General features: G+C 35.2%; 1 protein-coding gene across 1 annotated transcript in view; it reads right to left on the reverse strand.

Moving 5' to 3' along the window:
- The window catches only part of FAP (fibroblast activation protein alpha), a 71,118-nt gene extending 58,358 nt beyond the window's left edge, over positions 1 to 12,760 (reverse strand). Inside the window, exons 1-2 of the mRNA XM_081051199.1 lie at positions 12,667 to 12,760; positions 12,254 to 12,338 (exon numbers count right to left, since the gene is read on the reverse strand). Coding sequence (XP_080907325.1) covers positions 12,254 to 12,338; positions 12,667 to 12,672 — 91 coding nt within the window. The 5' untranslated portion in view covers positions 12,673 to 12,760. The remainder of the gene's footprint in view (positions 1 to 12,253; positions 12,339 to 12,666) is intronic.
- Between the last annotated feature and the right edge of the window lie 2,901 nt (positions 12,761 to 15,661).

Genomic DNA, 15,661 nt, shown 5'->3' on the forward strand with positions numbered 1-15,661 from the left:
TTTATCAGTATTCTTCAAATAAATATTTTTGATCCGTGATTCCCAAACTAATTTGACCAATAGGATGTTTCGTTTTTTCCCAGTTTTACTGGGAAAAACAGTTTCAGATTAGGCTATTAGCATATACAGTTAATGTTTACTTTTATTCTAATACAGTGAAACTTGGTTGTATTGGGAATATTTTGTTCATCGTATGGGTTTATAACTGAAATATCACAATTATAATCATAAGCAGTTTTCACTAATACTGTGTATATGGAAAAATAAAATTTATTGAAAATCAAGAGTCTCAAATTATTTTTTAAATTTCTACTCATCTTCTTTTCACATCATTAATGATCATGCTGATCCTTATCGGATTTCTCAAAAAGATTTCAAGGATTAGTTATTTACTCTTTTAGAATCTCAGATTATACATAAAAGTTACAAGAGAGTATATTTCATATTACTTCCTAGTTATTCACTTATTTTAAATGTGTTCATAGTAGTTATAAATGCCAATAATATTTACAGAGAACTTAGCATATGTCACATTATGACTCAAAATATCTGTCTGGCAATTTTATCATGTATTAATTGTACTACTAATTACCATGATGATATTAAGCCCCACCAGAACCTAAGAGGTAATGAGTCAATGTATAGAAAACATCCAGAGGAGCCAGCTATATTTATGTGGAAATAAGATTCATGCTCAGAATTGGGGTAGGTGTTTCTTTCTAACCTCACATGTGGTGTAGCCAGAGCTCAGAAAGTGTGTTATGCTGAAGTCAGGCCGGGCTCAGAGAGATACCGAATCAGATGGGAAGAATTACAATTAGGCATTCTTCTCTTTCTGCTGAAAATGACCACATGTTCATAAATGCAGTGGAGTGATGTGTGTGCTTTGATATGTTGCATTTGGTCCCATATTGACGGTTATAAAGTTTACTTAGAATTTCTAATCCAAGCTCTGCTTCGTTGTACATCTAGGAAGATTATAAACATGATAATGTTTCACTACACTATCAGGCTCGACCCCTATATCAGCCACCAGCAGAAATGACCTTCCATTTGGGCTCTGTGAAAATGCCATTGGCTTATTGCTATCTCAACACTTACCTCAATGTATCGAACGTGAACCTTTTTTGTCTCTATATTTATGTGAATTGTATAAGGTGTAGGTCTTTATCCCTGAGGGCAGAGTGATTTTTCTCACTATTATATGCCCAGCAGCTAAGACAGTGCTTGGCATATAGTGGGAGCATGACATATATTTATTAAATGAAAAAAAAAAACACTAAATTAACCAGACAGATTTTATGTTAACTCATTTTCACTAATTTTTCCTGAAATATATGTCTGTCCTTACTCTCTGCCTCCTTGTTCATGTTATAAATTTCATGTGTACACTCTTCTACCTGGACATACCCTCGGTTAAATAGGTATCAGAATTTAGTCCTCCGAGTTACTTGGAGTGCTTATTTGAAAAACAGATTCCAAGTTATTATCTCACAGAATCTCTGGGGATGAGGCCCTGGTAGTTTTCATTTTACCAAGTCCTCCAGGTGATTCTTCTGCAAAAAATCCGAATTTAGTGATTTCACTGAATCTATTTAGTTCCCCCGCACTCTGTATTTGTCATTGGAATTGCTCCTTGCCTATAAACTCCAGGTAGGTGAGTGGGGCTGGCCTGCTAGCAATTCATACATCATGGACAAACACTCCCCACAATTAAGTTTGATAACAGCCTTCAAGAAATGATAATGGTCTTCTGTAATGTTTATGGCCCTATTTAGTCCTCTCGTACACCCTTTTGAGGCTATGTCCGAATAGATTCTTCCTTAAATACATTCCTTCTGTTGATCCTTGAGGAATGAGAAAGGGCAAGGGGACTGATTCCATCCCAGATTAGACTTAAGACTGCTGGGAAAGCATGGGGGGGGGGTCACTGTTTTCTAGTTTCTAGAATATGTGTGTGTGTAAATCAGTATAAAAATGTATCTCCCTGGCATTAATCACATTAAACAAGCTCCAGCCCCTTGAAAAATATTCCACTAATGACTATTGAGTGAATAAATATGTTTCATGCCCCTTTCCAAATAATGTTTTAATATTGAAATACAATCTTTTGATTATTTTGAAAGTTTCATTTTCACATCTACAATTTTTAAACTCTAAATAGTCGAGCAGAAGTAGAAATGAATTCAGAAAGCATATCTCTCTTCCATACGTAATTGACACTTACTTGATTAACACTTAATTCTTGATAGTACACTTATATTCAATTTGGCTCATTTTTAACAGTTACTCATACACTACTTAAACACTCTAATTAACCATACTTTAATTATTTGCATTTTTCACTTACTAAAGCAAAGCTGAAAATTATTTCAATTATGAATCTAAGAAATTACAATTCACAGAAACAACTCACAAGTAAGCAATGATTCAGTATTCTAATTATTTCTTAAAACTTTGGGCTTATTCTTCATTAAGATTCTATTTCTATTTCTGCCATTTCATCTTCTAGTCCAGAAAAATTGGGAATACGTGTTAGAGCAGAAGCATGTGATGTTAGCTCTAATTGTCATCACAAACTAACTGAGAAAATAGGGTTTATTAAAGTGGGCACACAAATGACTGATGGATCCCTTTGTTCTCATTTTTGTACTTGATCCAGAACTAATGCTTATGAGGCCACCCCAAAGAAAGTGACATGGGTTCCCAGGTAACCGGCGTTTGTCTTTCCATTGGCTCTGCAGAGATGCTGTCTATGAGGCTCTCCAGCCATTGCAGGTCATGTTTGTGTCTGGAGTGAGCACTCAGGGGCAAATATAGGAAATATTAGGGTGTGGAATCTACTATTTACCAACTAATATTATATTTGGGCAAAGGCCGACAACTTTGAGAAAAATGGATCTGAAGTAACTTTAAATCAATAATAGGAAAAATTATAATTTATCAAGATTTTATAAGTACTAAACACTCTATATGCACTTAAACACTCTATATACTCTTAAAGCCTAACAGGTACTCTCTAAGATAAGTACTATTATTAACTCCGTTTTACAGAGTAGAAAATGGAAATTATGGAGCTAAAGGAACTTGCCTAATACGTAACAGAGCTGGAGCTTAAACACAGCTCCATCTGATTTTAGAGGCTGGGCACTTTTTCACTATACTAAGATTTAAAGTGAAAGCACAAGCTTAATAAAACAACAACAATACAAACAAAAAATAAGATCAAGAACCAAACAATACAATGATTATACTTCAAAATTTAGGTCCACTCAGTCTCCTTGGCCAGCTCATCTTGCTCTAATCTCTACTTTAAATATCAGTGTTGCTTGGGGCCTGAGTAAGAGTGACTTTCTTTAGCCATCTCACTCTCCTGAGGTTTCTATTACATATCCTTAGGCTGACTTATCCCCACCACCACTGCCACACCTGACCCCGACTGGATTTCTTCTCTGAATTCCAGCCTTATATATTAAATTTCCTTCTTAACATCTGCACTTGTCTATCTCATAAGCACTTCAAAATCATTAAAGCTAAGAAGAAAAGAATCCCTACTGCCCTTCCAGATTTCTCCAAATAGTGGCACTATCATCCATGAAGTTTCTCATTTCAAATACTTGAGAGTTATCCTTGACCTCCCTCTTTCCTTATCACCTTCTTTCAACACCTAGGCCTGTGTCATGCAGGGTGTCCGGCGGGGCGGCCAGCGGGGTCTCTGCTCCCGCTCCCCACATAAGAACGCAGGACATGGTGAGGCCAAAAAGGAACACCCATGGAGCCATACGTAGGGAAGTCATACCACTATGGTCTCACTGGAGGCTGGGTTTACATGACGTGCGACCTGCTGTCCACTTTGCTGCCAACCGACCAACTCTCCTCGACTCTCCTTACTCTCCTGAGTCTCCTCCTTTACTTTCCTCGGCTCCCCTCTGTAGCCGCGGCAGTTATATCAGTGACCAATGGCTTAATGGCTACAGCTGATGGCCAACCAGCCACAGCTGACGGCCATCCACTATCTGAGCCAGCACCTCTCCACATGAGGCCGAGAGCCTGGAAACTGCTTTCTGGGACTCTGTCCCCACAGCCTGACAACTCTACTGCCACAATTTCTTCCTACTCTGTTTTTCTCTATTTCTATTGCATCCCCAGGCCAATCCACTTCTCACGAGGTAGGCCACAATGGATACCTAATTGCTCCACCTGCAATTTCATTCCTCCCATTTCACTGTGGTTCTGATTTACATTTTCCTAATGACTAATAATGTTGAGTATCTTTTCATCTGCTTATTGGTCATTTGTATATCTGCTTTTGGAAAATGTCTATCCTTTGTTCATTTTATATTGGGTTATCTGCCTTTTCATTATTTATTTGTTAGTGTTTTTTGTATATTCTGGATACAAGTCTCTTACCAGGTATATCATATGTAAGCATTATTTTTCCCATTTTGTAGGTATTGTTTTCACTTTCTTGATGATATCCTTTGCCATCTGAAATTATTAAATTTCAATGAAATCTAATTTGTGTACTTTCTCTTTTGTTGCTTGTGCTTTTGATCATATATAAGAAAACATTGCGTAAGTCAAGGATATGAAGATTTATTCCTGTGTTTTGTTTTAAGACTTTTGTAGTTTTAACTCTTACATTTAGGTCTCTGACCCATTTTGAGCTAAGTTTTATGCGTGGTGTGAAAAAGGGAGTCCAACATCATTTTTTACATGTGGATATCCAGTTCACTCAGCACCATTTGTTGAAAAAAATTCCCCATTAAATTGTTACGGTACTGTTGTTGAAAATCAATATACTATATATGTAGGGCTTTATTTCTGGACTCTCAATTCTATTTCATCACCCTATACTTATGCCAGTATCATCCTGCCTTGATTCTGTAAACTTTGTAGGAAGTTTTGAAATAAGGAAGTATGATTCCTCTTTGTTCTTTTTCAGATAGCTATTCATTTCCATATGAACTTTAGGATCAGCTTTTCAATTTCTGCAAAAAAGTCATCCAGGATTTGGATATGGATTGCATTAAACCTGTAGATAAATTTAGGGAGTATTGCCATCTTTCTTTTTTTATAGTTTCTTTTTTTTAAAATTAAAGTTCATTGGGATGACAATTGTTAGTAAAGTTACATAGGTTTCAGAGGGTAAAAGGGATCAAATATATAATGATAGAAGAAGTATTGCCATCTTAAAAATATTACTATTTGATCTATAAACTTTGGATTTCTTTCCATATGTTTATACCTTCTGTTTGTATTGTTTATTGCGAATGTGTAGAATTACAATTAAGTTTTATATATTCATCTTGTATCCTGCAACTTTTCTGAACCTGTTTATTAGTTCTAAAGTTTTGTAGTGAATTTTTAGAATTTCCTATGAATACAGTCCTGTCTTCTGCAAATAGAGATAGTTTTACTTCTTCCTTTCCAATCTGGATACTTTTTCATTTCCTTACCTAAATGCCCTAGATACCACAACCAATAAAATATTGAACAGAAGTGGTGAGAGTACATATGCGGTCTTGTTCTTGATTTTAGGAAAAAGCACAGAATCTTTCACCAGTCTGATGCTAGCTGTGCATTTTTTGTAGATGCCTTGTATCAAATGGAGGAAATTCCCATTTCTAGTCAGCTGAGTGTTTTAAGAATTAAAGGATGCTGGATTTTATTAAATCATTTTTCTATGTCTGTTGAGATAATCATATGGTTTTCGGTCCTTTTTTCTATTAACATGATTTATTAGGTTGGTGCAAAAGTATTTGCAGTTTTTGCAATTATTTTTAACCTTTTAAACCGCAGTTACTTTTGCACCAACCTAATACTATAGTTATTAATTTTTGGATGTTAAACCAACCTTGTATTCTTGGGATAAATCCCCTTGGTTTTGATGTATATTCCTTTTTTATATATTGCTGGGTTTGGTTTGCTAGTATTTTGTTGAGGATTTTTTCACCTATAATCATTAGAGATTTTGGTCTGTAACTACTATTGGTCTATAACTTTCTTTCTTATAATTTCTTTGCATGGTTTTGGTATCACAGTAATACTGGCCTTATAATATGAGTTCAGAAGTGTTCTCTTCTCTTCTGTGTTTTGGAAGAATTTGTGAAAGATTGCTAATAATATGTCTTTGATCTTTGTTAGAATTTACCAGTGAAGCCATCTGGGCCTGGGATTTTCTTTGTGGGAAATTTTTAAATCACTAAATCAATCTCTTTAGTTGTTATAGTTTTATGCATGTTTTCTATTTACTCTTGAGTATATTTTGGTACTTTATATATTGCTGGAAATTTGTCCATTTCATCTAAATTATCTGATTTTTTGCATAGTTTTTCTGTTTTATTCTTTCATAGAGTCGTGTCATACCAGTTTTTCTACCAAGCACAAAAATCATAATATTCATTAAAAAAAATTAATTTAGACACTAAGAAATCCTATTATTCTATTATTAATAGAAATAAAGATTAATAAGAATTGTAAGTTAGTCTGTTTTACTACATAGTTTTGTTAGTTCACGAGGATACTGAAATGAACAAAAAGTTCTTTGTTCTACATATAATAGGTGATAGAGTTTAAAAAGGCTGATAAGTATTTGACTGTCCTATGAAAATATCTCAATTTGTGCCTACTGTACTGTCTCTGGTTTTCTAAAACTTTTTTGCCGTCATTCCACATCCCTGATTTGAGCTTTAGAACATGTTTTTCTCAAGGTATATCTATGACTAGATATTCTTGTATAAGTTGTAACACAATTTGCTTTGGAAATCAGAAACAGGTAATCTCCTCTGCATTATGGGAAACATCCAAAGATTTGGATTATTTTCTAAATTGTTTAGAATTTGGCAAAACCCAAAGAAAATTTGCCAAGATTCACTCCCTGTGATTTTAAAATCCAAGTGCACATTAGAGAAATATAATCTGCAAAGTTGATTTATTTACACTCAACTCAAAAGCTCTTTTATGTTCATGAACTTTCTAAATCTTTTCTTCAAACCTTTAGACTTTCCCATATTTCCTCCAAAAGAACAGTGAATAACAAGCTTAAAACTCTTAAGATATTTGAGGGAATCTGTTTCACAGTTCTAAATGTTTATACTGGGAAAATTTCAAGCCTTAAAAACAGAAACGTAGTCACATCTCCTTTGAAGACGGTTTCATCTGACATATACCTTATTTTACAAAAAGGGGTTGTTGAGGTGATAGTAGTAGCAATAGTAACAATAATGATAATAATAACAATAACAACAATGGATTTCTGCCTAAAATACAGACATTCTAAATGATATTTCTTCTTACAAAATATTGTTTTCTGCTCTATCTCAATTGTCTGTGATTTCACATACCTTCTGAAATAAATCATATAACGCGTTGCTTAGCTAAGTATACAATCATTTCAATTTGTATGTTTGTGTGTATAATCGTAAATTCATATGTATATACATATTCTCCTTTGTTACTTTTTTACATAATTTTGACCTCGCAGCTATCAGTCCCCTTTTGGTTCCTCAAACTCCCCACTTTCCTGCTTCTAGGCCTTTGTCCCTACTTTTCTGTCTGCATTGAGGATTTACCCCACAGCTTGTGTCCTCCCTGTCCTTAAGGTCTCAGCTCAAATATCATCTTAGAGAAGCCTGCATTAATCACCCTTATTATGGACTGAATTTTGCCCCATCAAAATTTATAGGTTGAAGCTCTAACCCTCAATGCAACTGTATTTGGAGATAGGCCTTTTCAGGAGGCAATTAAGTTTACATACTCATAACGGTGGAGCCCTGATCCAATATAACTGGTGTCCTTACCAGAAAAGGAAGAGACTTCAGGAGTGCACGTGCACAGAGGTAAGGGTATATGAGGACAAGTCAAGGAGGCAGCCATCTATAAGCCAAGAAGGAAAGTCTCTGGAGAAACAAAACCTGCCTATACCTTGATCTTGATTTCTAGCCTCCAAAACTGTGAGAAAATCAATTTCTGTTGTTTAAGCACACGGTCTGTGGTACTGTGTTATGGCAGTCCTAGATATCTAACACAACCCTCACTCCAGTTGTTCTCAACAGCACTTTTAAGAATTTGAAATATTCTGTTAATTTTTTGTTTACTTGTTTATAATCAAACCATTCTTTCTTAATGGTAGAGACCTTGTGATTCATGCCCTAGACCAGTGGCTGATATTTGGCTGATATTTGATCGATAAATAATTGTTGGACAAATAAACAAAGTGTTCAGAAGCCGCACTGGATTGGACCTGGTGGATAATGGATAACTGTGGGATGCTAATCTCAGTTTTTTCATATTCAGTAGGTTGTTATTTTTAATCCCAAGAGGCATCTTATACTTTTCTCCAGTGCAAGGGTTAAAAATCCAATGTTTATAAAAGTCAGGCAGATATTATAAATGAATATGGTATGTTATGCATAATAAAATAGAAAGTTGTGATGTCTAGCAAACTGGAGAAAGCATTGCCCACATAAAAATGACTGCTTCTCAGCTATAATGATGGGCCTGGTACTGCCAGATCTAATATTTCAAGGAAAGCCAAAAATCTAAATTTTTATGTGAAATCTTCTGATTTGTAAAAATTGCAACTAATACAAATTTGTATAAAACACAACAGGCTCAAAACAACAATAAAAGGAAAAGTATTTAAAGATAGGATTTCATGGATATCTGAGGCTAGACTAAGCGGTCCTTTCACTGAAAGGTACTGAAGACATTGCCCAGAAGACCTTACAATTTCTCCACATTGCATACCCACTCTCTTTTTCTTTCACTCTGCTTTCTTCTCCACTCTACCCCTCCCCCAACTTCCTTTATCTTGCCCCTTTGTTTCTACTTTTTTGCTCTTGCCTCAGAGCTGCTGATATCCTGTTTCAGTGCTGTGCACACAAAATTTTCTGAAAAATTGTTGTTTTTGATCCAAAGAGGTGGGGGATAGGAACAGGGATTATACCCAAGGATAAAGACCTCCTCCCCTCAGAATTAAGAACATAGTTAAAATTGAAATACACCACACCGAAGCGCCTAGTTATAATCTTTGTGTATATAGTAGTATGTTTATGAGGATGAGGAATACAATCAAATTCGAGCTATCATTTAGTAAGTAGCTACTAAATGTTAGAAATTGTAGAAAAAGAACAGCTAATACTTATTGTTTCCTCATCACCATGTGAGGAACTCTACACTCAACAGAATTCAGGGAGAGGGCAGATAACTGCAACATTTTCCTTAACAAATGAATTGTACAACTTCAGGTCCAGGAATTCAGAAAGTATGAATCATGAAACAAGACTATATAAAATTTACTTTTGAAATTCTGGAGTTTCTGTCACCTCTGTAAATCTTTCGAAACAAGTTTTGTGTGTTTGGGGTTGAAAATTAGGGGAAGGTGTGGAGCTTAATTTTCACTGTCAGCCTGGTTGCATCTTCACGCAGGAAAAGTGGTGGTGCTTGGGAAGAAAAGAAAAAGTGAAAGGAGGCAGGAGATTAGAAAAGGAGTCAGCTGAAGGGGAGTAGGCTGTGGCTAATGAGTACAGGCTGCGACTAAGGGGTAGAAACCCATGTATGTTTTCCATTTGGCGAAAATAAACATGGGACATTTTGAAAGTTTCAAAAAAAGGTGTCCCTTATTTTTATTATTATAGGATTGATCTAAATGGATCTTTCTCATTTCACCACCACATTTTTCTATTTGTTCCTAAAATCCTGCCTAAATCCTCCACAGCTCTTTTAATCCTGAGGCTGGTGTCCTTGGGACTCTCTACCGTCATGGAAAAGCCCCTTTCTTTAATTTTTTCACTTAGACTTGGTGGGAAACAACATAAACCCTGACCCCCTACTGTGGTGATGGCCATGCTTCCATACTGGGTTGTCAATCTGCCTTTCAGGGGTAATCTAGACTGCTGCACCTTTGTTGCATCAACAACTGGCACAATGATGGGAAGGTAGGTAGTGGAACTTAATTCATTACGACATAAATACATGAATGAATGTTTCTTAAGGAAGACTATTCTGCTGACACACGAATCCTGGGCTAAGAATACAAGGGCTTCTAATGCAAATGTGAGGTAATAGGATTTCTAGGGAAAGGTAACTAGAAGCTCACTTGGCTTTGAATACTCTGTTCCTCCTCCTCCTTCCTTCTTCTCTTCTCCTGACTTGCCATTTTAGATCCTATTCTTACTAGGCACTGGGCAGACCTGAGAGAAAACTGGACCTGAAGCTCCAAACTGAAGATGATTGAAGAGTGGGATGTGAGAAGAAAGGAAGTCAGAAGGAGCCACGTAACATCAGGGCTATCTATACCATTGACTCCAAGGGAAGGGGGCCTCAACCCTGGTCCTGCCCAGGAAAGTAGGGGAGTGAATAGTCCCCTGTACAAGTCCTTTAAGTGACATTCCGAGTTCTTCCTTCAATTTAGAATAGAAAGAGAATGATATGGACAAAACATATAGTTCTCAGCTTTATCATCATTTTTCTGTTTACGAATGAGTAACAAAATTTCACCTACAGTTTAACTTGATTACCTCTCTCCATCAGGAAATTACTTTGCTCTGGGAATTATGTTATTTGAAACAGAGAACTATGTTATAAATGGCATAAGATTTTTATAAGATATGTACTTTATAACACGCATTTATGTGCCTATTATACATGTCTAAACTTGGGAAGAAGGTCAAGACTGGAGTTATATATAATTACACAAATATCTATGTGTGCATATACTTATGCACACATAGATATTTTTATAATTATAATTATTAGCTATTTGGGTAATTACATTTCTTATTAGAAACTATGGCTCAGATTCCAAAGTACAAAGAATCGATTCTTACTGGTGGACATGGAATAAGGCTCACCATAAAGTCCATACACTTTTTGTCCTTAGAACATTTATTTTTGAGGGAGCAAAGTGTCAATTTCAAGTACTGGGGAATTTATTTTAAAATCAGGAGCTAATTTTGAATGGGTTCACATTCCACAAGTCAGTAGGACCTAATCTCTCACCTGACAATTGCTGGTGTGAAGGAAATATGGCCCTCAAACCAAAGAGGTGAGACACAGATCTGAAAACAAATTTAACTTAAAAAATATAAAAAAAACGGTTGCACACAATATATCTTAATGGTCTCAGAATAATCGTGTGCTAGCAGAGAGCAGGAATAAGGACGGATCAACACTGAACATACAAGAACATTGCCTTCATCTTATTGGTTAACCTCTTCATTTTGTAATTCTGGAAAAATCCCATGAGCATTTTGAATTTTAAAAAATATTTTCTGTACTTTAATTTTTTAAAGCAACAAATCATTTAGGATTCCCACATTCTTTAGCTAAAGGCTTGTCATTGATCTTCCTTTATTGACAGTTAATTTTTAACCAAAGATATTTCCCACCTTAGCTATCATAAGCTTTTAATATTTGTTGATACAAACTTTTCCTCTTTCCCTAGACCCCAAGACACAAACCTGTTATTACTATATTTCTTTTCTTGTTTAGAACTTGAGCTTTTCTTCATAATAGTTTCACAAAACCTGTTTCTCTAATATTACTGAATTACTTATAGATGAAGTCTTAATTTAAATTCCAACTAGCGCCATTATCAGTCCATAGTATCTTCCAATTTTCAATAGCAGAAGATCAATGTTAATCTAAGCCCTTTATAATAGAATCTATCACTAAACATAATGTTTGCTTAATAATATTTTATCTTCTAATTTGAGTGTTCGTCGCTACTACATTTAGACAACAATTTCAGTTTTTCCATACAATTATTCTCAAGATCTCTATTCTAGACTGCCTCCCTAAATTTTCTGAAATACTTATAATAATAATAATAATAATAATAATAATAATAATAAAACATAGGTTCTGTTTTAACTTTTCCCTTTTTATTCATTTTCACTTTTCATGAGGCAATCCAATAATGAAAAGTAATGTTAGTTAAAAATATTGTTTCTAAAGGCCTGTCAAAACTTATAATTTAGCATATAGTATTTTGGGGAGATGTGGGGGTGATACAGAATAGTGCTTAGGTTTTTCTATTGCTGAAATAATGCTGGAAATCACTTCCTACCCCTGCCTTGAATTCCTCACTATCTCTGGTTGCACACCAACATATCGGTGAGCTTATAAGTCTTCTTAGAAATAACAGAAGTACTTTGGAAAATAAGCACTTAGGAAATGTTCAATCAGTAATGACCATGTGTTAGTGCATTTGCCAAGGCAGATAAAGAAAATTAGAGAAAATTCTTACCTCTTGAAGGACGTAAGACAATACACATCACCAATAAAGCAAGCACAGCAGAGATGGCAATTCCAAATACAATTTTTAACCATGTCTACACAAAATAAAGAAAATTAGATATACACAATTTCTGCTAAAGAGTAGAAATGGCAAGATGTTTTTTACACTTAAATCCTATTTTTCCTTCCCCACAAAACTTTTGATTGTCTTCCACCGATCTGGCTCTAATTGCTGGAATTTTTCCAGTTCTGCAAGGACAAATGTTTCTACAATATATTTAGAACAATTTCCCATTCCTAACCCACTCCAGGAAGTATATACTTAAGTACAAATCCTCACCTTCTAAACAATAGAAAACTCTGATCGTACTCATTTCAGCGGGCCCTCATTCTTTAGCAACACCTGAAGTTGTGCATACTAACCTTCATTTTTCCAGATGTTTTTGAAAGTTAGCTAATTCTGACTTCAGAGTGTGGGTCACTGTATCTGTGAAAACCGTTGAAAGGAAGCAAGTCTGTCTTCGGAGTTGGAAGCTGAAGCTAGGACAAGGTTTTTTTCTTTCCACGGACTTTCCAGTACCGTGCCAAATTTCAAAAGATTTCTGTAAAATTAGAAACAGATTTTGGGGGCGTTCTTGGTCTTGAAATGAACTGTGAGTGGCTCAAGGGAGGTTTTACAGCCTTCTCATCCTTGTAAATTCTACACCAACATCTGCTTATGATGACGTACAGAGGTTTCAAACATATTTTTTTCAAGTTTAAAGTTTCATTTTCTTCTAGAAATCACTCACGGATGACTTTGGCAATTTATTAAGTTTTGTATATCCTTTCTGTTTGCAACCAAAAGAACAATTTAAAATAATACAAACTTCCAGGTGTGTACAGTATACATATACATAAATAATTTTTAGGAGAGGAGGAAAATTAAAGCCGCAAAAATTTTGTAAGGAATACACCACATAACTGTACTTTTTTTCTTCCTCTGAGAGATTGTGAGGTACTGCAGACAGAAATGTTTCTCTTTCAGCACAATTTCTTTGTCCATATAGCACCATATGCACTTTCAGTAAATACAGAAGTTTAAAAATTCAACTGTCTAAACCCACGACTGCTTTACTTGAAAGAAATAAAATGCCATCTGGTGAAATTTAGTATGGGTTAGGTGTGTATGCACAGGCCAGAAAAATGGAAAGATCAGTAAGAATAATTTACCAGTAGTCCTTTGGAAGAATGGAAATGGCTTGCAAAAGTGATATTTTTGCTTTCATTTTAGAATATCTTCTGAGAGAGAACATTTAGTAACTATAAAGCCTTTAAAATAAATACAAAAACATCTGAAAAGAGAAGGAAGTCTTATGTACAATTTCATTTTGGCTCAATTCACATAATTCCAAAGCAATTGGTCAAATTGACAGATATGTAAAATGGTTGCCTGAATTAAAAAAAAAAAAAGACAAAACAAGAAAACCATACACACAACAGTTTCTTGGAGTATTCTGGCTGGTTCAATGCAGTTCACATGGATAGAGTCTGTGGCTCCACGTAAACACAGTTGTTAACCTACTGTGTCTTTAGTTTTTCCACCAATACTTTTCTTCTTTACAAGTTTATAACATTCTCAACCTGACTAAAACAAAGTTCATGGTGACCTTTCATGGACTGTTCATAAAAAGTAATGAGGAAATGTTATCAAAACCTGTTGTTGTTTGCTTTAGTCAACAAGTCTGGCTATCATGGGAAGCTTTCTCCAGCAAACAGCAGGACGGTGGCTTGTGAAATTCCTCTCAGACATTCTCCAGACAACCCTCCCTGAACTCCAGCCTTATGAAAATTCTGTTGAGGAAAATGAGTCATTAAACACTTACTGGCAGAGAGATGTAGTCACCCGCTCCTAGATGTGTCCCCCTCCTTTGCAGTTGATGGGGCCAGCTCTTTACAAACTGAAGAAATCATTAAGAGTAATGTCCAACTTATACAACTGCATGCATCTCCATGTGATTGTAAGATCCTAAAATCTAAGATAAAAGCCACCAGAGAGGTCCCAACTTAACTGCTCCCATGTGGGTCCCCTCAGATTAATTGCCTTCTTTGGGAAATTCACACAGCGTGTTCTCAGAAGTTCTGTCTCAGCCTGCCAAAGCCCCACACACCAGTACTTTTTAGTGGGTTATTTCTAAGACTTTAAGCTCTTAAGAAAAACTGACTGTAATAAATGATTAGGGTGTAATTAAAATATATAGTATTTGCTTTAGCAATTAAAATTGCACTGACATGTGACTGGTTTGTGTACCACTTAGGATTGCACACAAGTGTGGGTGTCCACAGTTAAATGAATATTTAGCAGGATCTACAGAGATATTGGGGTGCTTTAAGAGGGACAAATTTAAATTGAAACTTTTAGTGAGGGAGAAAATTATGAATCTGAAACATGTTTATTTATTTTTGTTTTGGGGTTTATTTGGGGGTGATTAACACTACAACTTACTGATTTGAACTGTTTTGAGAAAAATGAGACTAACTACAGAAATAAAGATTTCAAGAGTGTTTCCGTTTGATTTCATGGGTAAGTGATATATTGCTTATAACAGAGCTATGCACATATGCATTTTTTGAGATAATGTATTTTAATTTTTCTCCAAGCAGGCATTCCTACAAAAATTTGTAGGAATATTATAACATCTTTAATTATAATTAAAATTATTATATCTTTACTGTTTTTTTCTCCTTTTAGAGTTAAAATGAAAATGCTTATGCTGACAGTTTTTTAAACATTAAGCAAACTGACTACTATTCTTAGTTTACACGGTTAGTTAGCATCCAGTTAAAATTTTTGTTGAGAAAACAAGTATGAAAAAGTTGAAACAAGTATGAAAACAAGTATGAAACAAGTATGAAAAGTCTGTGTTTTCAGGAAGCTTACATTCTAGGACAAGCATGGCAGGTTAAGTTCTTACATATTTGTTTCTTTTCTTTTCCTGGAGCTCTTGCTGAGAACAAACATGAAGCTGGGTTTGTGCTTAGTAGGAAAGTATGCCCTGACTAGTGGTTGATTTCTGTATCCACCCACGGAGAAAAACAGAGAGTGCACACAGCACATGTTTATAATCCTTAACTCAAGTTTAGTTTTTGTCAGGACTGGGACTTTTCTCATAAAGCAACTGTGGATCTAATCTAATGCTATAAAAGTGGGAAGTACAGATTCAGCCTGTAGAAATTAAGAGCAAGTATTAGGATAGTAGATGCTCAACTGAGCTTTTCTTAGAGATGGACATTATAAGGCTGAATTTAGAATATGACTACATTCTGGTCAGTCCACTGGGTGAGATAACTAGAACATAAATCCTTAGCTTTCTAAAAGAGCTTTCTAGAACTGTTTAGTGATAGCCATTGTGTGTCTGACAAAAAAAATTTGATTTAG

The sequence above is a fragment of the Rhinolophus hipposideros genome (assembly GCF_964194185.1).
Source record: "Rhinolophus hipposideros genome assembly, chromosome: 6".
Taxonomy (NCBI): Eukaryota; Metazoa; Chordata; class Mammalia; order Chiroptera; family Rhinolophidae; genus Rhinolophus; species Rhinolophus hipposideros.